General features: G+C 34.2%; 1 protein-coding gene across 1 annotated transcript in view; it reads right to left on the reverse strand.

Moving 5' to 3' along the window:
- LOC116272630 (dmX-like protein 2) overlaps positions 1-20,624 on the reverse strand; it is a 128,037-nt gene that overhangs the window by 84,881 nt on the left and 22,532 nt on the right. Inside the window, exons 6-12 of the mRNA XM_031661389.1 lie at positions 13,990-14,168; positions 12,361-12,544; positions 9,153-9,327; positions 4,762-5,001; positions 4,017-4,288; positions 2,697-3,393; positions 2,193-2,314 (exon numbers count right to left, since the gene is read on the reverse strand). Of these exons, the coding sequence (XP_031517249.1) occupies positions 2,193-2,314; positions 2,697-3,393; positions 4,017-4,288; positions 4,762-5,001; positions 9,153-9,327; positions 12,361-12,544; positions 13,990-14,168 (1,869 nt within the window). The remainder of the gene's footprint in view (positions 1-2,192; positions 2,315-2,696; positions 3,394-4,016; positions 4,289-4,761; positions 5,002-9,152; positions 9,328-12,360; positions 12,545-13,989; positions 14,169-20,624) is intronic.

Here is a 20,624-nt window from a genome sequence, read left to right on the forward strand (position 1 = left end):
ACAAAATCCCCCAAATCATGGGGAATGCCATCAATGGCAGAAAACTAAAAACAGGCAAAAATTCCTATTTTCAAAAAGGAAAAGAGCATACTTCCGCAGGGCAGACTGAGGAGCTTAATGTCTATCTAGTACAATGTTTTGGTCACCAAGAGATGTCAAGGTGTGTACATTATACCCATCATATATTAAAACAAATCACCTCATGTAACTTTGACTTTCTTCTTTGACTGCAGAAGGTAGAAAGAGTGTATTTTATTTCAGAAAGTATATGACAGGCTGTCTCACAGAAATCCTTCAAACAAGCTGGAAAACATTCCAAAAAATGAAAATGGAGAAAGATTTCAAATGTATACTGCTAGGTTCTTTCTTCAGACCTGCCTGTTTATCATATTAATAACCGACTCAGATAATGTAAATATAACACTCTTCAAATAGGCTGGTGACATAGTCATAAAGCAGTAACAAATATATTAAATAACATAATCCAGATTCAAAAAGATACTGAGAGATTGGACTGTTTAGTTGCGCTCAGCAAGATGAAATGTAATAGGAAAAAACAGGTCTACATTTGGACCCCAAATCCAAATGCACAAATACAGAATGGAGAAGACAAGGCTTAGCAGAGGGCAGGGACAGGGAAAGACTTCGGGATATTGAGAGTCAGCTCATGATGAATCAATTACATACAAAGAATGTGGAGTGCCTGTCAAAACATAAATGTATCTAATGAGAGAGGTCACAATATTGCTATGTTTTAGTCATCCTACAAGGCTCAGAGTACAGACAAAAGGAAACCTGCTCAGAAGAGTAACCAGGGTCAAACGTAAAACAGTTAAAGAAACTTGATAGGCACAGGGGGAGCAGGTTTGGCCTGAGGTAGTAAGGTTCACAGGTTACAAGAAAGCTATCTTTAAATATCTTGAGGTGTTCTCATATGCAAGAAATATTAGATTTACTATAAGTAGAACTAGCACTAACAAGTAGAATTTACACAAAATAAATAGCATTTAAATATGATTGTGTGAGCTATTCAAGGACAGAACGAGCTGCATTTGGAGTTGAGTCTCCCTCATCGGTGGCCAGATGACAAATTGGCAGGAATGAAGCAGAGGGGAATAAAGCATCAGATGGCTGGTGAGACCAGGTGACCTTTAAAGTATCTTCCAATTCTAGTTCTATGATTCTATTTTTCTAGACTTTCTCTATGCCAAACCTTAAGCTCCAATCCAAATGGTTTTCTCACTGTTTCTGGAACAAGCTTTACATATGTACTTTCCCGTATCTACACTTACTTTCAGGCAATTTTCTCACTCAGGCAAAGACAAAGAATTTATCTTTCTAAATCTTATCCACCTATCAAGAATGAACCCAAATACTGCCCTTAATAAAGACTTCCATGCCTACCTTAATCTGATCTCTCTCTCCTCTGAATAATGAAACACTTCTAGGGCCATCCTTTTCGCAATTAATTACGTTATCACCCTTAGACTTCTCGTCTTATGTCTTAAACTGCTACTTAACTTTTTATTAATACGTTTTCTCTTCAACTAAATTAAAAGCTCCTTAAAGGTAGATCTGAAACTTATATTTTGTATTCCCTTTACATCTAGGAGAACACAGTAGATGCTCAAAAATAGTCACTGGTTTTCAATACTGGAAATATTTTTATTAGAATAGTCGTTTTTATAGGTAAATGGAAAATCTGTTCAACTCTAGATACTATCATATATGACTTCTAGCTCAGATACAGAACTATCAGAATGAGATGCTGCCACCCACTCTTAACAAATTCTAACCATTTTTTTAAATGGTCAATCAAGCTTGAAAAAGTTCCAGTTTTCCAACCTAAACATACAGCTTGATAAAGATGTCTTAAAACCTTTTTTGAGCAAAGTAAGATTAAAAGAACCAAACTAGAGAGTAAAATATGTTACAAACAAATAATATTTTCAAAAAAATCCTTTTTATTCCTTTTTATGTAAAATGTGTTAATGTGTGGTATGTACACTAACATTTTGATTCATATACCTTGGAACACAACTTAGGAAAAAATAAATGTGTCATATATATGTCATATGCAGCCCAGAACATATGCTTACTCCCTAAACAGCAACAAATATAGGTCCTAGACAAAGTCAAAAGAGAATTCTTTATCACCTTAGATAAATTAATAAAGATTATTAAATACTTACTGAAGATTCTGGGTCTGACAATTCATCCAATAATTTCCTTGCATCCACTACAGCTTGATAGAGTCTCAGATTTTTGCCATCAGAAGCAACAAAGCAAGCACTTGCAGAATTGCAATATGTGCCTGAGAAAGGAAAACAAGGACTCTGGGTTCTAAACATGTAGTTTATTTTTCTTATTGGCTAAAGGATAAGAAACAAGTATTCACATTTTTCTTTTTAGGCTTAACCATGGTCTAGAATCATAATTAAACAGCTACAATAAGTAGATACAAAATTATTAACAAAAAAATTTAATTTAAAAATGGATTGAGAAGGTTAAAAACTTCTAAAAAAAGTTCTAAAAATAAGTTTCATGCCTGTATTCCGAATATTAAAAATCACCTTAATAATAAAACTGAATACTTACTAAAAATCATCTTAATAACAACAATATAAACCATTTTGTATATAACAAATAATAGTTTAAAAGCTTTTGTTAATTTCACAATTACAATGAACACTTACCTAGACAGTAACTGGGAATGAGAGTTGGAAGCCAAGCCACGTTAGAGAACGCTGAGGTATGTAAAGAGTTAATTCGAGCCAATTCTGATACTCCTCCAGTGTATGACAAAGGTCCTATTGGGTCTACACGCCACAGAATAAGTTCACTGTAGATCGCATTTGGGTCATGAAATGTACGAGTTGCTGCATTTCTAAGAGGTTGTTTTGAGGAACCTTTCATATGTTTTACAGGGTCCATTAATCTACTTAATTTATTGTCTGAGTCCCACTGATAATCTGATTCAGGAGTCAACAGAGCATTATGATGAGACGATGTCAATAACAATGGTAAAACTGAATGACATGCCAGGTCATTGAGGTGAAATCGATGACCGCAATATCTAAATTTGTGAGATACAGTTAGAACAGTGGTAAAGGCAGACTTATCAGCAAAAGTGACTGCCCACTGATTTAAAGAACCATCTATGTGTTTAGAAATCATCATCACTGTGGGAGCTAAGATGTTCATATTTGTACTGTGTGATCTAGAGTGTGGCTGTGATCCGTGAGGACTGCCTATAGACATCCCCTCTTGGTGTAACAAGATGTGGTCAGAATCTTTTGTCGCATTTATACAGGCATACATCATGATATTTTTACTAAGAGAGCTAGCATCACCAGAGGGAAATGCAACAGGAATCCGAGAAGAAAAAGAAACCTGAAAAACATAATTATATGATTCAGTACGAACAGTTTACTTCCTCTCAAAAAAAAGACTTCTCAAAATACCAAATCTCAGCTTCTTCTCAAAAAATGTCATTTTCAACCTCTTTATGGTTCAATCCCTTTCTTCTATTTACGTAATATCATATCTCTATTCGTGGCCTAAGAGAAGGCTGAAGAAAAAAAGTTCAGGTGCTTTGCTTGTACAACAAAATGACCACCAGCCACAGATCTAAATAGCAATAAAGTTGAGAGAGATGACAAGTAAAGGCAGCTTCGTTTAGCTCATCAAATTGGGCACAAGGATGAGCTCATCCTGATTCATATTTTCAGGGTAGTTTCTTAATCTTATTCAAAATATTATTAATTCCCCCCAAAATCAACACATATTTAAATATTCAGTATTGCATTTCAAGGCCAAATTCATTATCTTCTAACTAATCAAGTTTGCTAAGCTTATGGTCACTGATCCCTTCTGAAAGCAATAAGTATTCTTTACTGAGATGCTTATCAAAACCAAAATTTTCAGTAATTCTACAAACATGCTAACTCTACAAAGCATTTATTTCTTTTTATTGTTTTAAGAAACGTAATAACTATTTCATCAATAAAATATACCTGGACTTGTCTAAATATTCCAGGATTATATTCATCCAAATACTTTACATGCCACACTAGAAAGGTACCATCTACAGGGTGTATTGTAAAAAGCATATCAGGATTCTTATTCCATTCAGTTAGCAGCGTTTCAATCTTCCGATCAAGCAGAACCGTAGGCAGTGGCATTGGTACACTAAGTCGTGAATAAGTTCTAGGACTTCCTTCTCTTTCTCCATCTTCATGTTCCGATGATCCTGTACCTGCCTCAGATTCTCTATCCAGGGATAAATCTGAACCAGAAAATATATTTATCAATACATGCATTAAGTAATTCATTTACATACTAGACTACAAATAAACGGCATACTATCTTTAAAAACTATAAATCTCTTTTCCAATTTACAGTTAGGAAAAAAAAAGGAAACTTTTGTCTGAATTGAAAGTTACTACAGTTACTACTTTTAGATAAATTAAAACTTCATTCACCCTATCATTATTACTACCATTAGCAAAACCTGTTCCCCAGAAAGGGCTATGGCTTTCAAAGACTCAAAGAAATATGTTATAACAAAACATATAGTTAGATGATGTTTGCAGGACCTAGCAGAGTGGCTGATCCAAGGCAGATGGTCAGTAAATACTTGTGTAACAAATAGAAAAGTAAAAAGGAGGAAGAGCGGGAAGGAAGAATTCAAAACTAAAAGTGGTACCACAGAAGGCTGTTAACTTTGGAGTAAGAAAAACCTGAACACAGGATACTAACCATGGTCTAATTTCATATGTAAACCCCGTTCTCTATCCTCCTGTGAATGTTCCTCATCTTCTCTATCTGCATCATCACTTTCATGATCTACCTGCTTATCAGAAAGTTTTCGTAACTGATGCATAAATATTTCTGTAGATGACGTAAAATGAAATTCCTTGTTGTTTAACCAATGAACTACAAAGCCCCCATTTCCATCATCAACATTAAATGCAGTGCCAACCAAGACATTTGGAATATCTGTGGAAATAAAAAAGATTTTAATATAAATTTTTTTATTTCTTTAAAAACATGACAAGTGCTTACAATGAGTAATCTATACAAAGAAAAGGTGCTAAACAAGTCAACATAATTTTAGCAGCATTTGTAAAAACGTTACCTGAATTTAATGGTAAATGTAAATCTTAAGAATGATAGATTTATATGAAATTAAACTATTAACTTAAAAACAAAATACACAAATGTATCAACCTTCAGTGAATTCTAGTTTGGGGACAGGAGATGAAAAATTAAAGCAGAAAAGCAGCCATAAAAGAGATAACTGGAGAAGTTTAAATGTGAACTGGATATTAGATATTATGGAATTACTTATCATTTTCTTAGGTATGATGATATTATGATTATGTGAGAGAATTTTAGGAGATACTTGCTAATGTAAGGGTGATACACCATGTTAGGCGTAACTTATTTTGAAAAGACTAAGAAAACATTTCGACTGTGTGCTCATGCCTGTAATCCTAGCACTCTGGGAGGGAGAGGCGGGTGGATTGCCTGAGCTCAGGAGTTTGAGACCAGCGTGGGCAACACAGTGAAGCCCCATCTCTACTAAATACAAAATACAAAAAATTAGCCCAGCATGGAGGGGTGTGCCTGTAGTCCCCAGCTACTTGGGAGGCTGAAGCAGGAGAATTGCTTGAACCCGGGAGGCAGAGGTTGCAATAAGTTGAGATCACTCCACTGTACTCCAGCCTGGGTGACAGAGCAACACTCCGTTTCCATAAAAAAAAAAAAAGAAAGAAAGAAAAAGAAAAGAAAACATTTCACACACATACACACAGAGACATTTGCCATACATAAAGCAACTGTGGCAAGATGTTAACAACTGTTGAATCAAAGTGAAGAATATAAAAGTATTCACTGTACTATTCTTCCAACCTTTCTCAGTGTTTGAAACTTTACTAAAAATCTGTTGGGAAATAACATGAAGAAAAAACACAAGAAGGCAGGCAAAATTCTAAGTAAGAGAGAATTTCTCCATTTGAGGTAGCTGAAATTTATGAAGTTGATGAGGTCATGTAAGACAGTATAAATTGGCCAGGGTGGTGGCTCGTGTCTGTAACCCCAGCATTTTTGGAGGCCAAGGCAGGAGGATCCCTTGAACTTAGGAGTTTGAGACCAGCCTGGGAAACAGAGAGACACTGTCTCTACAAAAAATACAAAAATTAGACAGGAGTGGTGGCACACACCTGTGGTCCCAGCTACTCAGGAGGCTGAAGTGGTAGGATTGCCTGAGCCGAAGAGATCAAGGCTGCACTCTAGCCTGGGTAAAAGAGCAAGACCCTGTCCCCCTCCGCCCAAAACATGGTGTAAATCAAAAACTTAATCTCCTTAATTTCAATCCATGTTATAAATAATTCATTCAACAGAAGGAAAAATTGTCCTTTGCAAAAAGAAGTGAAAATCTAAAGATAAAATGCATGGACATTCTGGTAATGTTCTATTATAATAAATATGAATGCTAAATAATGCTTTAAATTGTTCTTTCTTTCCAGTTCCTGGATGACCATCCTGGTTTTGTGATAAAAATGAAATAAATCATATAAAATAGGATTTGTGAATCAGCACTCCTATAAAACACTACATCACCTATGTGACTATGTAGTAATCTTGCTCAAAGTGTTAAACCTAAATCTTATGAACAAATATTCAGACTGTGAGACACTTTGAAAGAAAACTGAGCCGGGCGCGGTGGCTCAAGCCTGTAATCCCAGCACTTTGGGAGGCCGAGACGGGCGGATCACAAGGTCAGGAGATCGAGACCATCCTGGCTAACACGGTGAAACCCCGTCTCTACTAAAAAATACAAAAAACTAGCCGGGCGAGGTGGCGGGCGCCTGTAGTCCCAGCTACTCAGGAGGCTGAGGCAGGAGAATGGCGTGAACCCGGGAGGCGGAGCTTGCAGTGAGCTGAGATCGGGCCACTGCACTCCAGCCTGGGTGACAGAGCGAGACTCCGTCTCAAAAAAAAAAAAAAAGAAAGAAAACTGAGAGAGAACTTTTTGAGACTGACAGATTGTTTTTTTGACAGTTGAGAGAGGGACTGTTCTAGATTGGAGGAATTTAAAGAAAATAATCTGCATTTAAGACAGGAATCTATATTTGCATATGAACTATATATTACATGATATTATTTTATCCATGTTCCTCACATGCAATAACAGTATTAGAGTTATGGAAGCAAATTCCCTTTTTACTAAAAGATATATTCTTAAATATTTAGGAGGTGAAGGGTAATGTAATCAACAGCTTTACTTTCAAATAGTTCCGCCAAAAATAAGGGAGGAGGCAGCAAAGACATATCTATACAGGCAGAGAGGGGAGAACAAAAGAATAAATGACAAGATGTTAATATGTGGTAAATCTGGGTAAATGGTATATAGATATTTGCTGTACTATTTTTTCAACTTTCTTGTAGTTTCAAAAAATTTTTTGAAAAAAAGGTGAAGAGGACAAGTCCTAACGATATAAAATTATTTGCATTTAGTAATCTATTTGGTCAACTTATATGTTATATTTACATGCAGTAACTAAAAATGCATAATGTTAAACATTTTTAAGAAAATTGTTTTAAAAATAATATGTAGGTAAGTTAGGATGAGCATGAATAAAATTAGTGACGGTTAGTAAAGAAGCTGGGGAAGAGCAGGGCCCAGTGGCTGCAAGAACATATCCAGTCCTTAGGCTCAAATGATGTGACAGAATGCGCATCCTCTGTGATCCTATTCTATCTAATTAGAATAGTGTACACAGTTAAAAAGCCAAAGTTTCTAAAATGTATTGAATTTACTGCAGACTATCACAAGTTGCATTTTGTTTTGAAGTTAAATTTTTATCACAGTAATTCAAGAAAAGGTCCTTTTAAAAAGGTTAAAATTTCATAAAAATCTAAAACCATAAACATTTTGAAAACAAGTTAATGTATAAAGACATTCTTAGAATACAATTAAGATATTAGATCAGAACGGATAATATAAACAAAATAACATTTAATCAGATGGCAAAGCACTGTCCAATAGAAATATAATGCAGACCAAAAATGCAAGACATGTTAAGCAATTTTAGATATTTCAGTAGCCATGTTTCAGAAGGTAAAATGAAACAGGTAATATTAATTTTAATAATATACTTTGACTCAACATATACAAAACAGTATTTCAACAAGTAATCAATATGAAATAAAATTATTAATGAAATAGTTTTCATTATTTTTTATACTGTCTTGGAAATTCAGTGTATATTTTACAGCATATCTCAGTTTGGACCAGCCACATTTCAAGTGCTCGAACAGCTAATACGGGGCTAGTGGCTACTCTATAAAACAACACATATCTAGAGTCACCACTGAAGATCACCCTTTTAGAATTCTATTTACTAAATACTGTATTTACATACAGAAACATTTAAAACTAAAAGCTCCTTCACTCTGAAGCAACAGACCTCCAGTTTAATAACATACAACTATAATTTTATATAAAACTTTATATAGTTCTGAGCAATGTAATATAAAATTTATAGCCTTTCTCATAAATTTCCATGCAGAAGGAAAACATATTGCCTTTAAAATAGAAGCTCACAAATATGTGTGCCAACAAAGAACCTGCCTCAAAATACTTCTCAGCCACGTAGGGGAAAAAGGGAAAAGAAAATATTCAAGTTAGAAGGAAAAATGTTTTCCTTAGTATAGGACAAGAAAGTCTACAAGGGTAGAAAACAAGATATGCTGAAATATAAGAAAAACTTTGTAAAAATATATTTAGAGGAGGTTATAAAGAAGAGTTGGGAAGATTTAAACTGTAAAGTGAGGGAAATTACACTAATTTGCCAGGCTGCCACCACTTGTGACATCAGGTTCAGTTAAAGCTCTAATTTACTGGGAAACCTTGTTATAGACTAGACAAAGATGCTCAGAAATAGTTACTGAAGTTAACACCCTGAGAATCACATAGTCCCAATTCAAAAAACGGTACTCTATATTGTATCTCTATTCCAATTAAGTATTTTAAAGGCAACATGAAATAATAAAATAAAAAATAGGTTATAAAAGTAGTTCCACTTTTCTATTTATTTACCTGACTTCAACATATTTATGGGAAATACAACTTTATCCTTTACCTGTGGCAGGGTTGATGCTTGCTGCAATATGAAAATGACAGAGTGCATTTGCATGGTGGGAAATGTGTCTTTGAACTTCATGCATTGCTGTCTGGTCGGGCATTAATTCAGCGTGAGTTACAAGAACAGAAGACCTCCTCTGTCCTTTCCTTAAATTTTTCAAATGGTGTATTGTCTAAAACAGAAAAATAGCTGCTGAGCCCAACTCTTGAAGGTCTAATAAACGCCAACCAAAATACTCTTAATTATTAAAAGGTTTCAGATTTTTTTCTGCATAAAACCCTGATCATTTTAAAGGGAACTTTTTAAATTACAGTAGAACTATTTTGGATGTATTCTCTACAGTTCTTGTAAACTTTTAGTTCGAGGCAAAAAGTAGTGTGCAAAAATATGTATTCATGTTATCTACAAAACATGAATAAAAATTCCCGTTAATATTAGAAGGTCCAAAGATTTTTTTTTCAGGATATCCTAGCACTGAGACAGAATTTTCTAGTCATAAGAGTAAAAAAAAATTCCTGAGTCTTCCTACCAGGAAGAATATTGCCTCCCCAATATTGCCTCTCACTTAGAATGAAACAGTCAGCTAAATAATCAAATTCATGATATCGATTATAAAGAAAAAAACAGGGTATGAAAATACAGAATAACAAGGGGAACCTACCCAGATAGGAGTAGACAAGGAAAGACCTCATTAAAGTGTTGACCTTTAATTTGTTTAAATTGTTTTAAACAATTTGCAAATTGGATCTGTTTAAATTGAGATAAATCTATATGATTAAAATTCTTCATTAGCATGCGTGATCATGTGGACTATTTTAGACATGGGGCCATGTCATCCTTGGCATTATCTTTTTTCTCCATGTCATGGCCCCACCTCGCAGTAATTCCTTATTCTGTAACTTAACCCACTCCCAAGACCATGTTTCATAATAATTTTCTATTCTTTTCCTTTGTTCTCCACATTCAATTAAATAAAGTATAAAATGTTATCAATTCCTTCTTCATTAAAGTAACATATCTGGTATATCCTCTCAATTTCTACAGCCCTTCTCATTTTACCTATGGAAAATAGTATCAGGTCAATGGTGTGTCCCCCACCTCTGGTCTCCCACTACGGAGTTGCTTATTGCTTTGATAACAGGGTTAAGATGGACATTAGAGACCCCCTGGTCCAAACTGCCTATCAAATTATTTTCACTGGATCTTTGACATTTACCATTATTTTAAATTAGACTGACAAGACTGATCTAATACTGGCTATTTTCTCCTAGAAACAAAAAATATAACTTAAGAATATATACAATTACATAGACCTAACAGTTAGGAGTTCCACAGGAAAGGATAGGATGTCAGAAAGCAAAGTGACTTGTAAGTCAGACACTTATGCTTTTTCTTTTAAAAACTATCTTAACATATTAATAATATTACTAAAAGACAGTAAAAACTTGTCAAATCACTGGTTACATATTTACTCATATTTCTGTTCTATTTCACATGGCAGTAATTCAATTTAACAAACACTTGAAAAGCAATATATCAGGTACTATGGAGGATACAAAGATGTCTAAAAGCCCTTAGTTTCCAAAGGCTCATATATAATTTGAAGATAAAATACGTTACATAAGTATAAGTAAATGATCATAAATATCTAGTTAAAAATTAAGTACTTTGTCCTACTAAATATCAGTATCAAAATAAAAGATAACTGTTTTGACGTCTGCTTTTAATTTCACTTACATTTTAAATATTGAAAAAAATGTAAAAACAGCGCCCAATCACAGGCAGTGATATAGTTTGGATACTTGACCCTGCCTAAATCTCATGTTGAATTGTAATCCCTATTGCTGGAGGTAGAGCCTGGTGGGAGATGTTTGGGTCACGAGGCAGATCCCTCATGGCTTGGTGTTGGTATTGTCTTTGCAATAGCGAGTGAATGGTCATTTAAAAGTTGGTGGCACCTCCCCGCAACTCTTTCTTGCTCCTGCTTTTATACCATGTGATGTGCTGGCTCCTGCTTCAACTTCTGCCATGGGTAAAAGCTCCCTGTGGCCTCCCTAGAAGCCAACCAGATTCTGGTGCCATGCTTCCTATAGAACCAAGAGGCAATTAAACCTCTTTTCATTATAAATCACCCAGTTTCAGACGTTTCTTCATAGCAGTGCAAGAATGGCCTAATATAGACAATATCTGAGGACGCCTGCTTCATACAAAACTTTTAAGGACCACATCCTTAACCTGTCAAAGTTGTACAATATTTCTGCTTGGTAAAATGGCAAAGCCACTTTGACTATGCAAGCTTTAAACTGTTAATGTAAATATATAAAGTAAAAGTATAGTCAATAATGTAGAGTGTAACAAATTAAGTATAAAAAGTTATCAAATATTACTGCATAATATGATCTCAATCTTATAAAGAAAAATACACATATTCACATGACTAGAGTAGTTGAATTATAAATTCCATTATTTCTTCTCCTTTTCTTAATTCAATTCTAGCATACATTATTTGAATAAAAAAGTCACAAGAAAAATAGTAAACTAAGTTTACTATAATACATTTCTGACAATTTAAAATATGCATATATCTCATTGTATTACCTAATCATATGGGACACAATCATTTGTGCTATATGTTATAATCTAATTTCTTATAAAGCACTTTTATTTCATACTGTATTTAAAAATTAGAAAAATTATTTCATTTTCAAAATATTCAATCATGGAAACTCCGAAGAAGTTCAGTTGTGTCTAATATCTTAATAAACATCTTTATTCTTAAGGAACAAAATAGTCATTTTTAACTAGAACAATAAAATTTTAATCTTTATGAAACAAAAGCAAAATATTTGTAATTACAACTAATTTCAAGGACCTTTACATATTTTACTAATACTTACTCCTATACATTTTCACATCTGACATGCAAAAGAATTAAAATAATATTATCTAGAACTTGAGCATAAAATATCAATTTTTAAAAAATTGTTAATAATATTTACCTATACAACATGTCTGAGATCATTAATTTCCGCATTTGGCTTCTTAGTGGAATAAATAAGTAGTCTTACAAGCATAAATGAGAGTTTATTGCTTTTAATTTCACTCATTACATGTACCATGTGTGCCATCTGCATATTAGTTTATAAATTTCCACCAGGCTCACATTATCTTCAAAATTCATTTACCATTTTAAATAATATAATACCTCAAGAGCATGCTGTATTCTGTCTTTGTGTCTTCCAGCATGAGAAAGGTTGCTGGCAATGCTGGAAGTGGTAGTCTCACAAATCTGCTCACCCAAAAGACAGTCTTCTGGTAATAAAGTTTCTGCCCAGAGCCGGCACACACCATCATGACACGAAGTTAATAACACATTACAGACAGAACCCCTAACAACAAAGAGAAATAAATAGAGGTTAACGTGAATATCAATCCCATCAATTAATTAATATTTTGGTTCTTCATGCATAAAGTTAACATTAGAGCAAAACACGATGGAAAAAAGGAATCAATCAAAGACCTTGAAATCATATACAGTATCACTGTGAACATCATAAGAACCGGGAAATTGTTTTGAAAAAAGAACTAGAAATTACTGCTAGATTATACATTCAGGTTCTAGAGGATTATTAGTATCTCCTAAACAAAATATACAAACTAAACAGCAAAAGAAAACCTAATCATTGCAAATTACAGAATGACCATAATAAAAGATCATTAAATGTAATTAAACTATCTGGCTTATGGCAGTAGTTTCACTTTACATCATCCTTCCTATAACCCAAACAGTTACAAATAAATAATTATCTTCATCATAAAACTGTAAGGAGAATATCATAAAACCATTTCCATTAAGTTAAAATAAGCAAAAATGGCACGGCATGGAGCAACGAAAGTAACTTACCTCTTGGTTACAAAGGAACAAAAAAATCATTCTCCCTTTTAAAAAAGGCTCATATAGAATCTAAGTCAAAAGTATTCTGCAAATAGATGCAGATGACTTAAGTAGAATAGACTTTTTATTTAGATTCAAAAAGTATATAAATTTCCCATGTTATCATTTACTGAGTATCTCTACAATGTGTGCTATATTTCCTATCAGGCATAAACAATCCTCAGATATATTTAGTAGGCGAAATAACCCTCCCTCAAGAACAAACTAGATTTCTAAGCAAGCTTCTGAGTGCCCAACAGCTTTCTAGACCTGTATAAAATAATCATTTGTATAAGCTGTTTTGCAGTTTATTTAATCTTCTAAATACCTTTAAGAGGTGCCACAACGATGAGGAAAAAATGTATAATAAAAAATTATTTGAGAAACTTCTGTTGACAGCCCTCAGATTAAAAAAAAAAAAAAGTACAACCTGGCCACTTTCTTCAGACTACATTATATGCTTTAGCACCATATATATAATTGACAGTTTTATACTGATATATTTCCCTTCAGTATGTGCTTTCCTGTTATTTGCAAACATTTTCTTGCTAGGATCTGCTAGTACCACAGCTACTACTAACAATTTCATTGCCTGGACACAAAGTATGTGCAAAGGCCTGTACTAAGCACTTCCCACCCACAAACTACATTTTAGTTTCACAACTCTCGGAGGTAGGTACTATTACTACCCTCATTCTACAGAGAAAAACTGAGGCATAGACAGCTTAAGAAATTTAGTCAAAAACTCATGAAGCTAACAGGATTTGATTTCAGGCAGCTTGATGCCACAGCCTATGCTATTAATTGCCACCATGTAAATAAACTAAAAGGACTTTACTTTCATTATTTTTATAAAAATAAAAGGATACAAACTAAAGTTGTATGATTCATTCATCTAACCTGGGCATATACTTGCTAGTTTTACGCCATGAAAAACCTGTCACAGCTCGGGGATGTGCCAAGTAAACAAAGGAAAATTGAGTAGAGGACTGTCTCCTTTTCACTTCATGATGATCCTGAGGTATAATTGAAGACTTCCAACCAGTCATAGGATACCACACTTTCAAAAGACAATCATCCTGAAAAATATATAGGTCAATATAATTTGTACATACACAATTCAAAATTTAAGTGGTTTGAAGAGGTTTTAAAAATTAAGCTATATATCTAAAAACTAAAAAGTGACTTATACAGAATACAAAACATCTTAAAATTACGTTTATTAAATACTATTCTTGAAAAATAAATGAACCTATTCATTATCAATCTTTTCTGTGTGATAGTGTTTTTCAAATGCAGACTGATGCCAAATTTCCCCATTTAGACATAAATTGGTCAGTGCAGAGAAAAGATTCTGATGCCAGCCCCTTGGATAAGTTAGTTAAGAAAGAATTAGAAAGATTCATGCTATCTTTTCAGTAATTGTTAACCCTTCCTTTTTGAAGTGGTCTATCACAGTGAAACCCTTCACCCTTCACCTCATGAATATGAATTGTTTCTTGCTCTAAATCAGGAGTCAGCAAACTTTTCTGCAAAGGGCCAGATGGTAAGTAAGTTAGGCTTTGTGGGCTACACATGTCTATGACAGAGATTCTTCTTTTTTTCTTACAACCCTTTAAAAAGGTAAAAAAAAAAAAACTTTCTTAGCTCTTGGACCACAGTTCTGCGATCTCTAAGTGATGAGAAAGCATGCAGGTAGCTGTCAGGAACCACCTCTATGTCCACTTAAAATATTTACAAGTATAACAATAGGCACTGACTTAATCATTTTACTTAGTTCTAACAATTTAGTTAAAGGCTAAATAATTGTATTTTAACAAACTATCTTTTATAGTGCTTTATAATCAATAATAAAAACTGCATTAAAGGGAAATAATAAATGTTATCACTTATGCAAAAATATAACCTCTGAGAAATTTTGAAATTATGTATTCCTGAAAAGTATGCATTGGTCCAAATATTTTCATCTCGACTAGACAGACAATTCTGTTTTTTCCATCTTGGTACTCATTCTCAATTTATGCTACATAATGAAACATACATTTCCATTAATGTCTCATTTTTTGGATATTTTAATTATACAGCAAATCTTTTAAGTGCTTGCCCTCAGACAGCCACTTAACAATGTACTAGTTGCTTTCCTCCAAGTGTCTTCTTCAGCATAGCATCATTTTCACATAATCAAATTTACAGCACATTCTATGCAGTGGTTTCAGACTATGTAACACAGAAATTCTAGAAGTATCTGAGAGCCCCTCAAAAGTCACAATGGAAATACAAAGAGCCCCACGAGCAGGTGATACTCTAGCCCTTCTCCCACTCCCACCAAGCTCCCCCTCAAATGAAGCAGTCCCTCTTTCATCTGTTATTGTCTACAACTGTAAAACCACAACAAAATTAATCACTGATAACAGAAAGATATCCAGAAAAGTCCCAAATATTTGAAAACTAAAAACTTCAAAATTACAGGGGAAATTTTTAAATATGTTGAAAATATGAATGAAAATGAAAGTACAACATATCAAAATGGGAGAGTAGTAGTTACCTGAGTGCATGGGGGAAACTCCTAGCTTTTTTTTTTTAAGTTCACTTTCGTTTAGTGTTTTTGTGTTATTTATTTATTTAATTTCCATAGGTTTTGGGGGAACAGGTGGTGTTTGGTTACATGAATAAGTTATTTAGTGGTGATTTGTGGGATTTTGGTGCACCCATCGCCCAAGCAGTATACATTGTACCCAATTTGTAGTCTTTTATCCCTCACCCTCCTCCCACCCTTCCTCCCTAGTCCCCAAAGTCCACTGTATCATTCTTATGCCTCTGCATCCTCACAGCTTAGCTCCCACTTATGAATGAGAATATACAATGTTTGGTTTTCCATTCCTGAGTTACTTTACTTAGAATAATGGTCTCCAATTCAATCCAGGTTGCTGCGAATGTCATTATTGCATTCCTTTTTATGGCTAAATAGCATTCCATGGTGTGTGTGTGTGTGTGTGTGTGTGTGTGTGTGTATATGTATATATATCACAATTTCTTTATCCACTCATTGATGGGTATTTGGGCTGGTTCTATATTTTTGCAGCTGCAAATTGTACTGCTATAAACACGCGTGTGCAAGTATCTGTTTCATATAATGACTTCTTTTCCTCGGGATAGATACCCAGTAGTGGATAGCTGGATCAAATGGTAGTTCTACTTTTGTTCTTTAAGGAATTTCCACACTGTTTTCCATAGTGGTTATACTAGTTTACATTCCTAACATCAGTGTAAAAATGTTCCTTTTATATCACATCCCCACCAACATCTATTATTTCTTGGTTTTTTGGTTATGGCCATTCTTGCAGGAGTAAGGTGGTATTGCATTGCAGTTTTGGTTTGCATTTCCCTGATCATTAGTAATGCTGAGCATTTTTTCATATGTTTGTTGGCCATTTGTATATTTTCCTTGCAGAATTGTCTACTGATGTCTTCAGTCCATTTTCTGATGGGATTGTTTGGTTTTTTCTTGCTATTTTGTTTGAGTTCCTTATAGATTCTGGATATTAGTCCTTTGTCGGATGTATAGATTGTGAAGATTTTCTCCCACTCTGTGGATTGTCTGTTTACTCTGCTGTTTCATTTACTGTGCAAAAACTTCAGGAAAGGATATGACCAAAAAAAAAGAAACCACAGACCAATATCCCTGATGAATATAGATGCAAAAATCCTTAACAAAATACTAGCTAACCAAATCCAACAGCATATCAAAAAGATTATCTACCATGATCAAGTAAGTTTCATACGAGGGTTGCAGGGATGGTTTAACATTCGTAAGTCAATACATATGACACACCACATAAACAGAATTAGAAACAAAATCACATGGTCATCTCAACAGATGCAGAAAAAGCACTTAACAAAATCCAGCATCCCTTTATCATTACAACCCTCAGCAAAATCAGCATACAAGGGACAACCCTTCCCCTCAAGAAATCTTCTCAACCTAGCCCTTGAAAAACCCAGTTTTTCACTCAAAGGCATAATCTTCTCTCAAAGAAAATGCTGCATTTTTAATTATAAATTGACAACTTATAATTGTATAAATTCACAGAGTATGAAGTGATGTTATAATTCACAAATATAACACAATAATTACATCAAGCTAATTAACATATCCATCACCTCAAATACTTAACATTTTTTATGGTGAGAAGACTTGAAATTTACTCTTAGCAATTTAAAAATATACAATATTCTATTACTAACTATATTCACCATACTTCACAAAAGAACTCAAAAGAAGAAAAGATATATTCCGTTTTTTGAAGAAAACAGGATACTTTAAATTACTTACAAATTTTACAAAATAACCAAGTGTCATTTTTTAAAGTGTTCCAATACAAACTTTTTGAACATAAACAAATAAAATTTCAGCAAACATCTCCTAGTAAGCAAACCAGAGAAAACCAATTCTTGAACTAAAGATTTAATCAGGTATGTCTTGTGGGAGAAAAAAGGCTCTTTAGTAAGTAAGGTTTTATTTTAAGCTCAGATAGAAATTTAAAATACTCTTAAGCCTAAGAAAAATTTAATTTACCACATTTGTAAAAAATAGATCTTACCAGCCAAAGTCCTCAATGAACTGTAATATTAAAAATCCTGGAAGTAATTGAATTTGAGTCTCACAACACCTGAAATAAAATCCTGTCATGTGTAGCAGAGGCGGTGGAAAATGCCTTCTAGTGGGAGATCCACACAGTGACCATCTGTTTTATCAACTCAAATCTGGCTTTATTAACAGAAGCAGAACAAATTGTACCAAAAAAAAAAAAAAAAAAAAAAAAACTGCCCAACATTCCAAAGTTACTTTCTGTTCTTTTTATCAGGATAATCTTAATCAGATGTGGTATATTCTCAAAAATGTGAGAAAATAGCTTTTTTAATTCAAGACACATTTGCTCAACCTCCATAGGATCCTCACCAGAAAAGCATTCTTATCTTTCCATAAGAATTATGAAACACTTAACTCTTAGGATAACTGAATATAAACAGCTTAGGGAGACATGACTAACACAGTGAAAAAAACACTCATCTAGAAAATAAAATTTTTGTGGACATTTTGACAGTCCATATGTCTCTTTTAGGGAAGGGTAGGCATCCTATAGTTTGTTTCAAGCTACTATTCTTAATTCAATCTGATTACATATACTTTAATATTTTTCGTAAGAACCAATTATTATACATTTGATTATGTCCAGATACAGATTAATTAAAGAGCCAAATTTCACTCTAAGCAAACTCAATGGTTTTCCAACCATTCTCAGGATTAAAAACAAAATCAGTCCTCAACATACTAATAGATAATGATGATGTGCCATAAACTGCCTGTACAACTATGAAACAGTTACAAGATTCACTCAAACAACAAGTATTTATTGAATGAAGCTACTGTGTGAATGGCTGGGGATATAGCTGGGGCAGAGGAAGACACGGAAGTAATAAAATATATTTCCTCATCCCACAAGAGCTTATTCTCTAGAAAGGAAGGCAACATTAAGTAAGGATATAAATTATTGTTTTAATTACAATTGTGATAAGCACTATAAGAAAGAAGCAGGAAAGTATTTAATTAGGAGACTTGACCTTGCCTGGGAAATAAGAGGTTTCCTTAAGGAAGTGGTATTTAAACTGAGAGTTGAAGGATACATAAAAGATGACCAGGCAAAGAAGCAGGAAGGCTGGGTATTCTAGGTATTCCCTAAACATAAAGAACAGCACATAAAAAGACCTGGAAGCAGGAAAGAGCCTGGCATATTCAAGGCCTTGAAAGGACATCAGTATGGTAGGCATTAAGGTGGGAATGAAGCTGGAGAGGCACAGAAGGGTCAGATCATACAGCAGAGCCTCACAGGCCATGGTAAAGATCATAATCTTCATTTTAAGAGCAACAGGAGTCATTAAAGGGTGGTGAAAAAGGAAAATGGCATGTTCAGGTGGCTGGCTCCTGTGGGCAGACCGATCAGAGGATGTCTGCAGGACATCACTTAAGGGACTACTATAAAGGTCCGCAGCCCCGAAGATGCTGACACAGGCAGTGGCAGTGGAGGGCAGAGATGTGGACTTCATCCCTTTTTAAAAACCTTAGCTTCTTCTGTGATCACTAAGATCATTAATTAAAACTTTATGATTCCACAAAAGTTTCTTTGCTTTAATTTATGCAGTTAGGCCTGTACTATCTATAGATGTTCAAACTGTTCTCCATATGTTCTAGGTCATTTGACAAAATTAATTGATAGTCCCTCCTTGAACCTTTTTTCTTGGCTTCTCTAATGTCACATTCTCCTGGTTTTCCTTCTATTTTAGTGGCTACTCCTTCCCAGCATCCTTTATAGGCATCTCCCCCCTCTCCATCATTTCTTAGTGTTTGAGGATCCTAGGATTTGATCCTGAGTCCCATTTTCTTCTCTAATACACATTTTCTCCCTAATTTCATCCAGACCCATAACTTTAAATACCACCTTTGGATAAAGAATTCAAATTGCCACAGAACTCCTGACTCTCTTATCTTATCTGATATCTTAACCCAGATGCATCTCAAACTTTGGTCTAACCATTACACTCCAGCTTTCTGTTGCTCTTTAACAAGCCCTGCTAATTTCTATTTCAGAGCATTTGCACTTGGTGTTTGTTCCCTTGGCCAAAACACTCTTTCCCCTGAACTTCAGTTTTCCCCTTCGTAGTATTCAATTCTCAGTTTAAAGGTATCTCTTCAGCAAAGCTTTCTCTAAAGATCACCCACTCTAATAGACACCCAGTCACACTACCACATTATTCTGTCTTAATTTTCTGGATAGCACTTGTTAATACTTGATTTTTTTCTGTTTTTCCTCACCAGAAGTTAAGTCCTGTAAGAACAAAAGCCTTGTCTGTCATCTTCATCATAAGATTGCCAGCACACACAACGGTTCAGGGTATATGGTGGTATTCAAAAGAGTATCTGCTAAACATGTGAATGAAGGTTGTTAATTTCAGATATAATTTCAAATCAATTTTTCCTCCAAAATGCACTATCAATTTTACATATATAAAGTCTATCATGATATGAATACAACTATAAAAGATTCTCATGTGCCTTACCAGTGTAGACTGCTAGAATTCTAAAATGCATTTTCTTTGACCAGTTTATATGATTAAAAAAAAAATCAGACAATATATATGTTAAAGTAGTTGATCCTTGAACAACATGAGTTTGAACTGCACACATCCACTTACATACAAATTTTCTTCTGCCTCTGCCACCCAAGAGAGCAAAACCAACCCCTCCTCTTCTTCCTCCTCTCCCACCTACTAAATGTGAAAATGATGAGGATGAAGACCTTATGATCATCTACATCCACTTAATGAATGCTTAATTTATTTTCTCTTCCTTAAGGTTTTCTTAATAACATTTTTCTTCTCTTCCTTAAAAGAGTATAGTATATATTGGATGCCACATGCAGGGTTTAAAAAAAAAAAGTAGAGTATATAATACATATACAAAACGTGTTAATTTACTG

Source organism: Papio anubis, unplaced genomic scaffold (assembly GCF_008728515.1).
Source record: "Papio anubis isolate 15944 unplaced genomic scaffold, Panubis1.0 scaffold143, whole genome shotgun sequence".
Classification (NCBI taxonomy): Eukaryota; Metazoa; Chordata; class Mammalia; order Primates; family Cercopithecidae; genus Papio; species Papio anubis.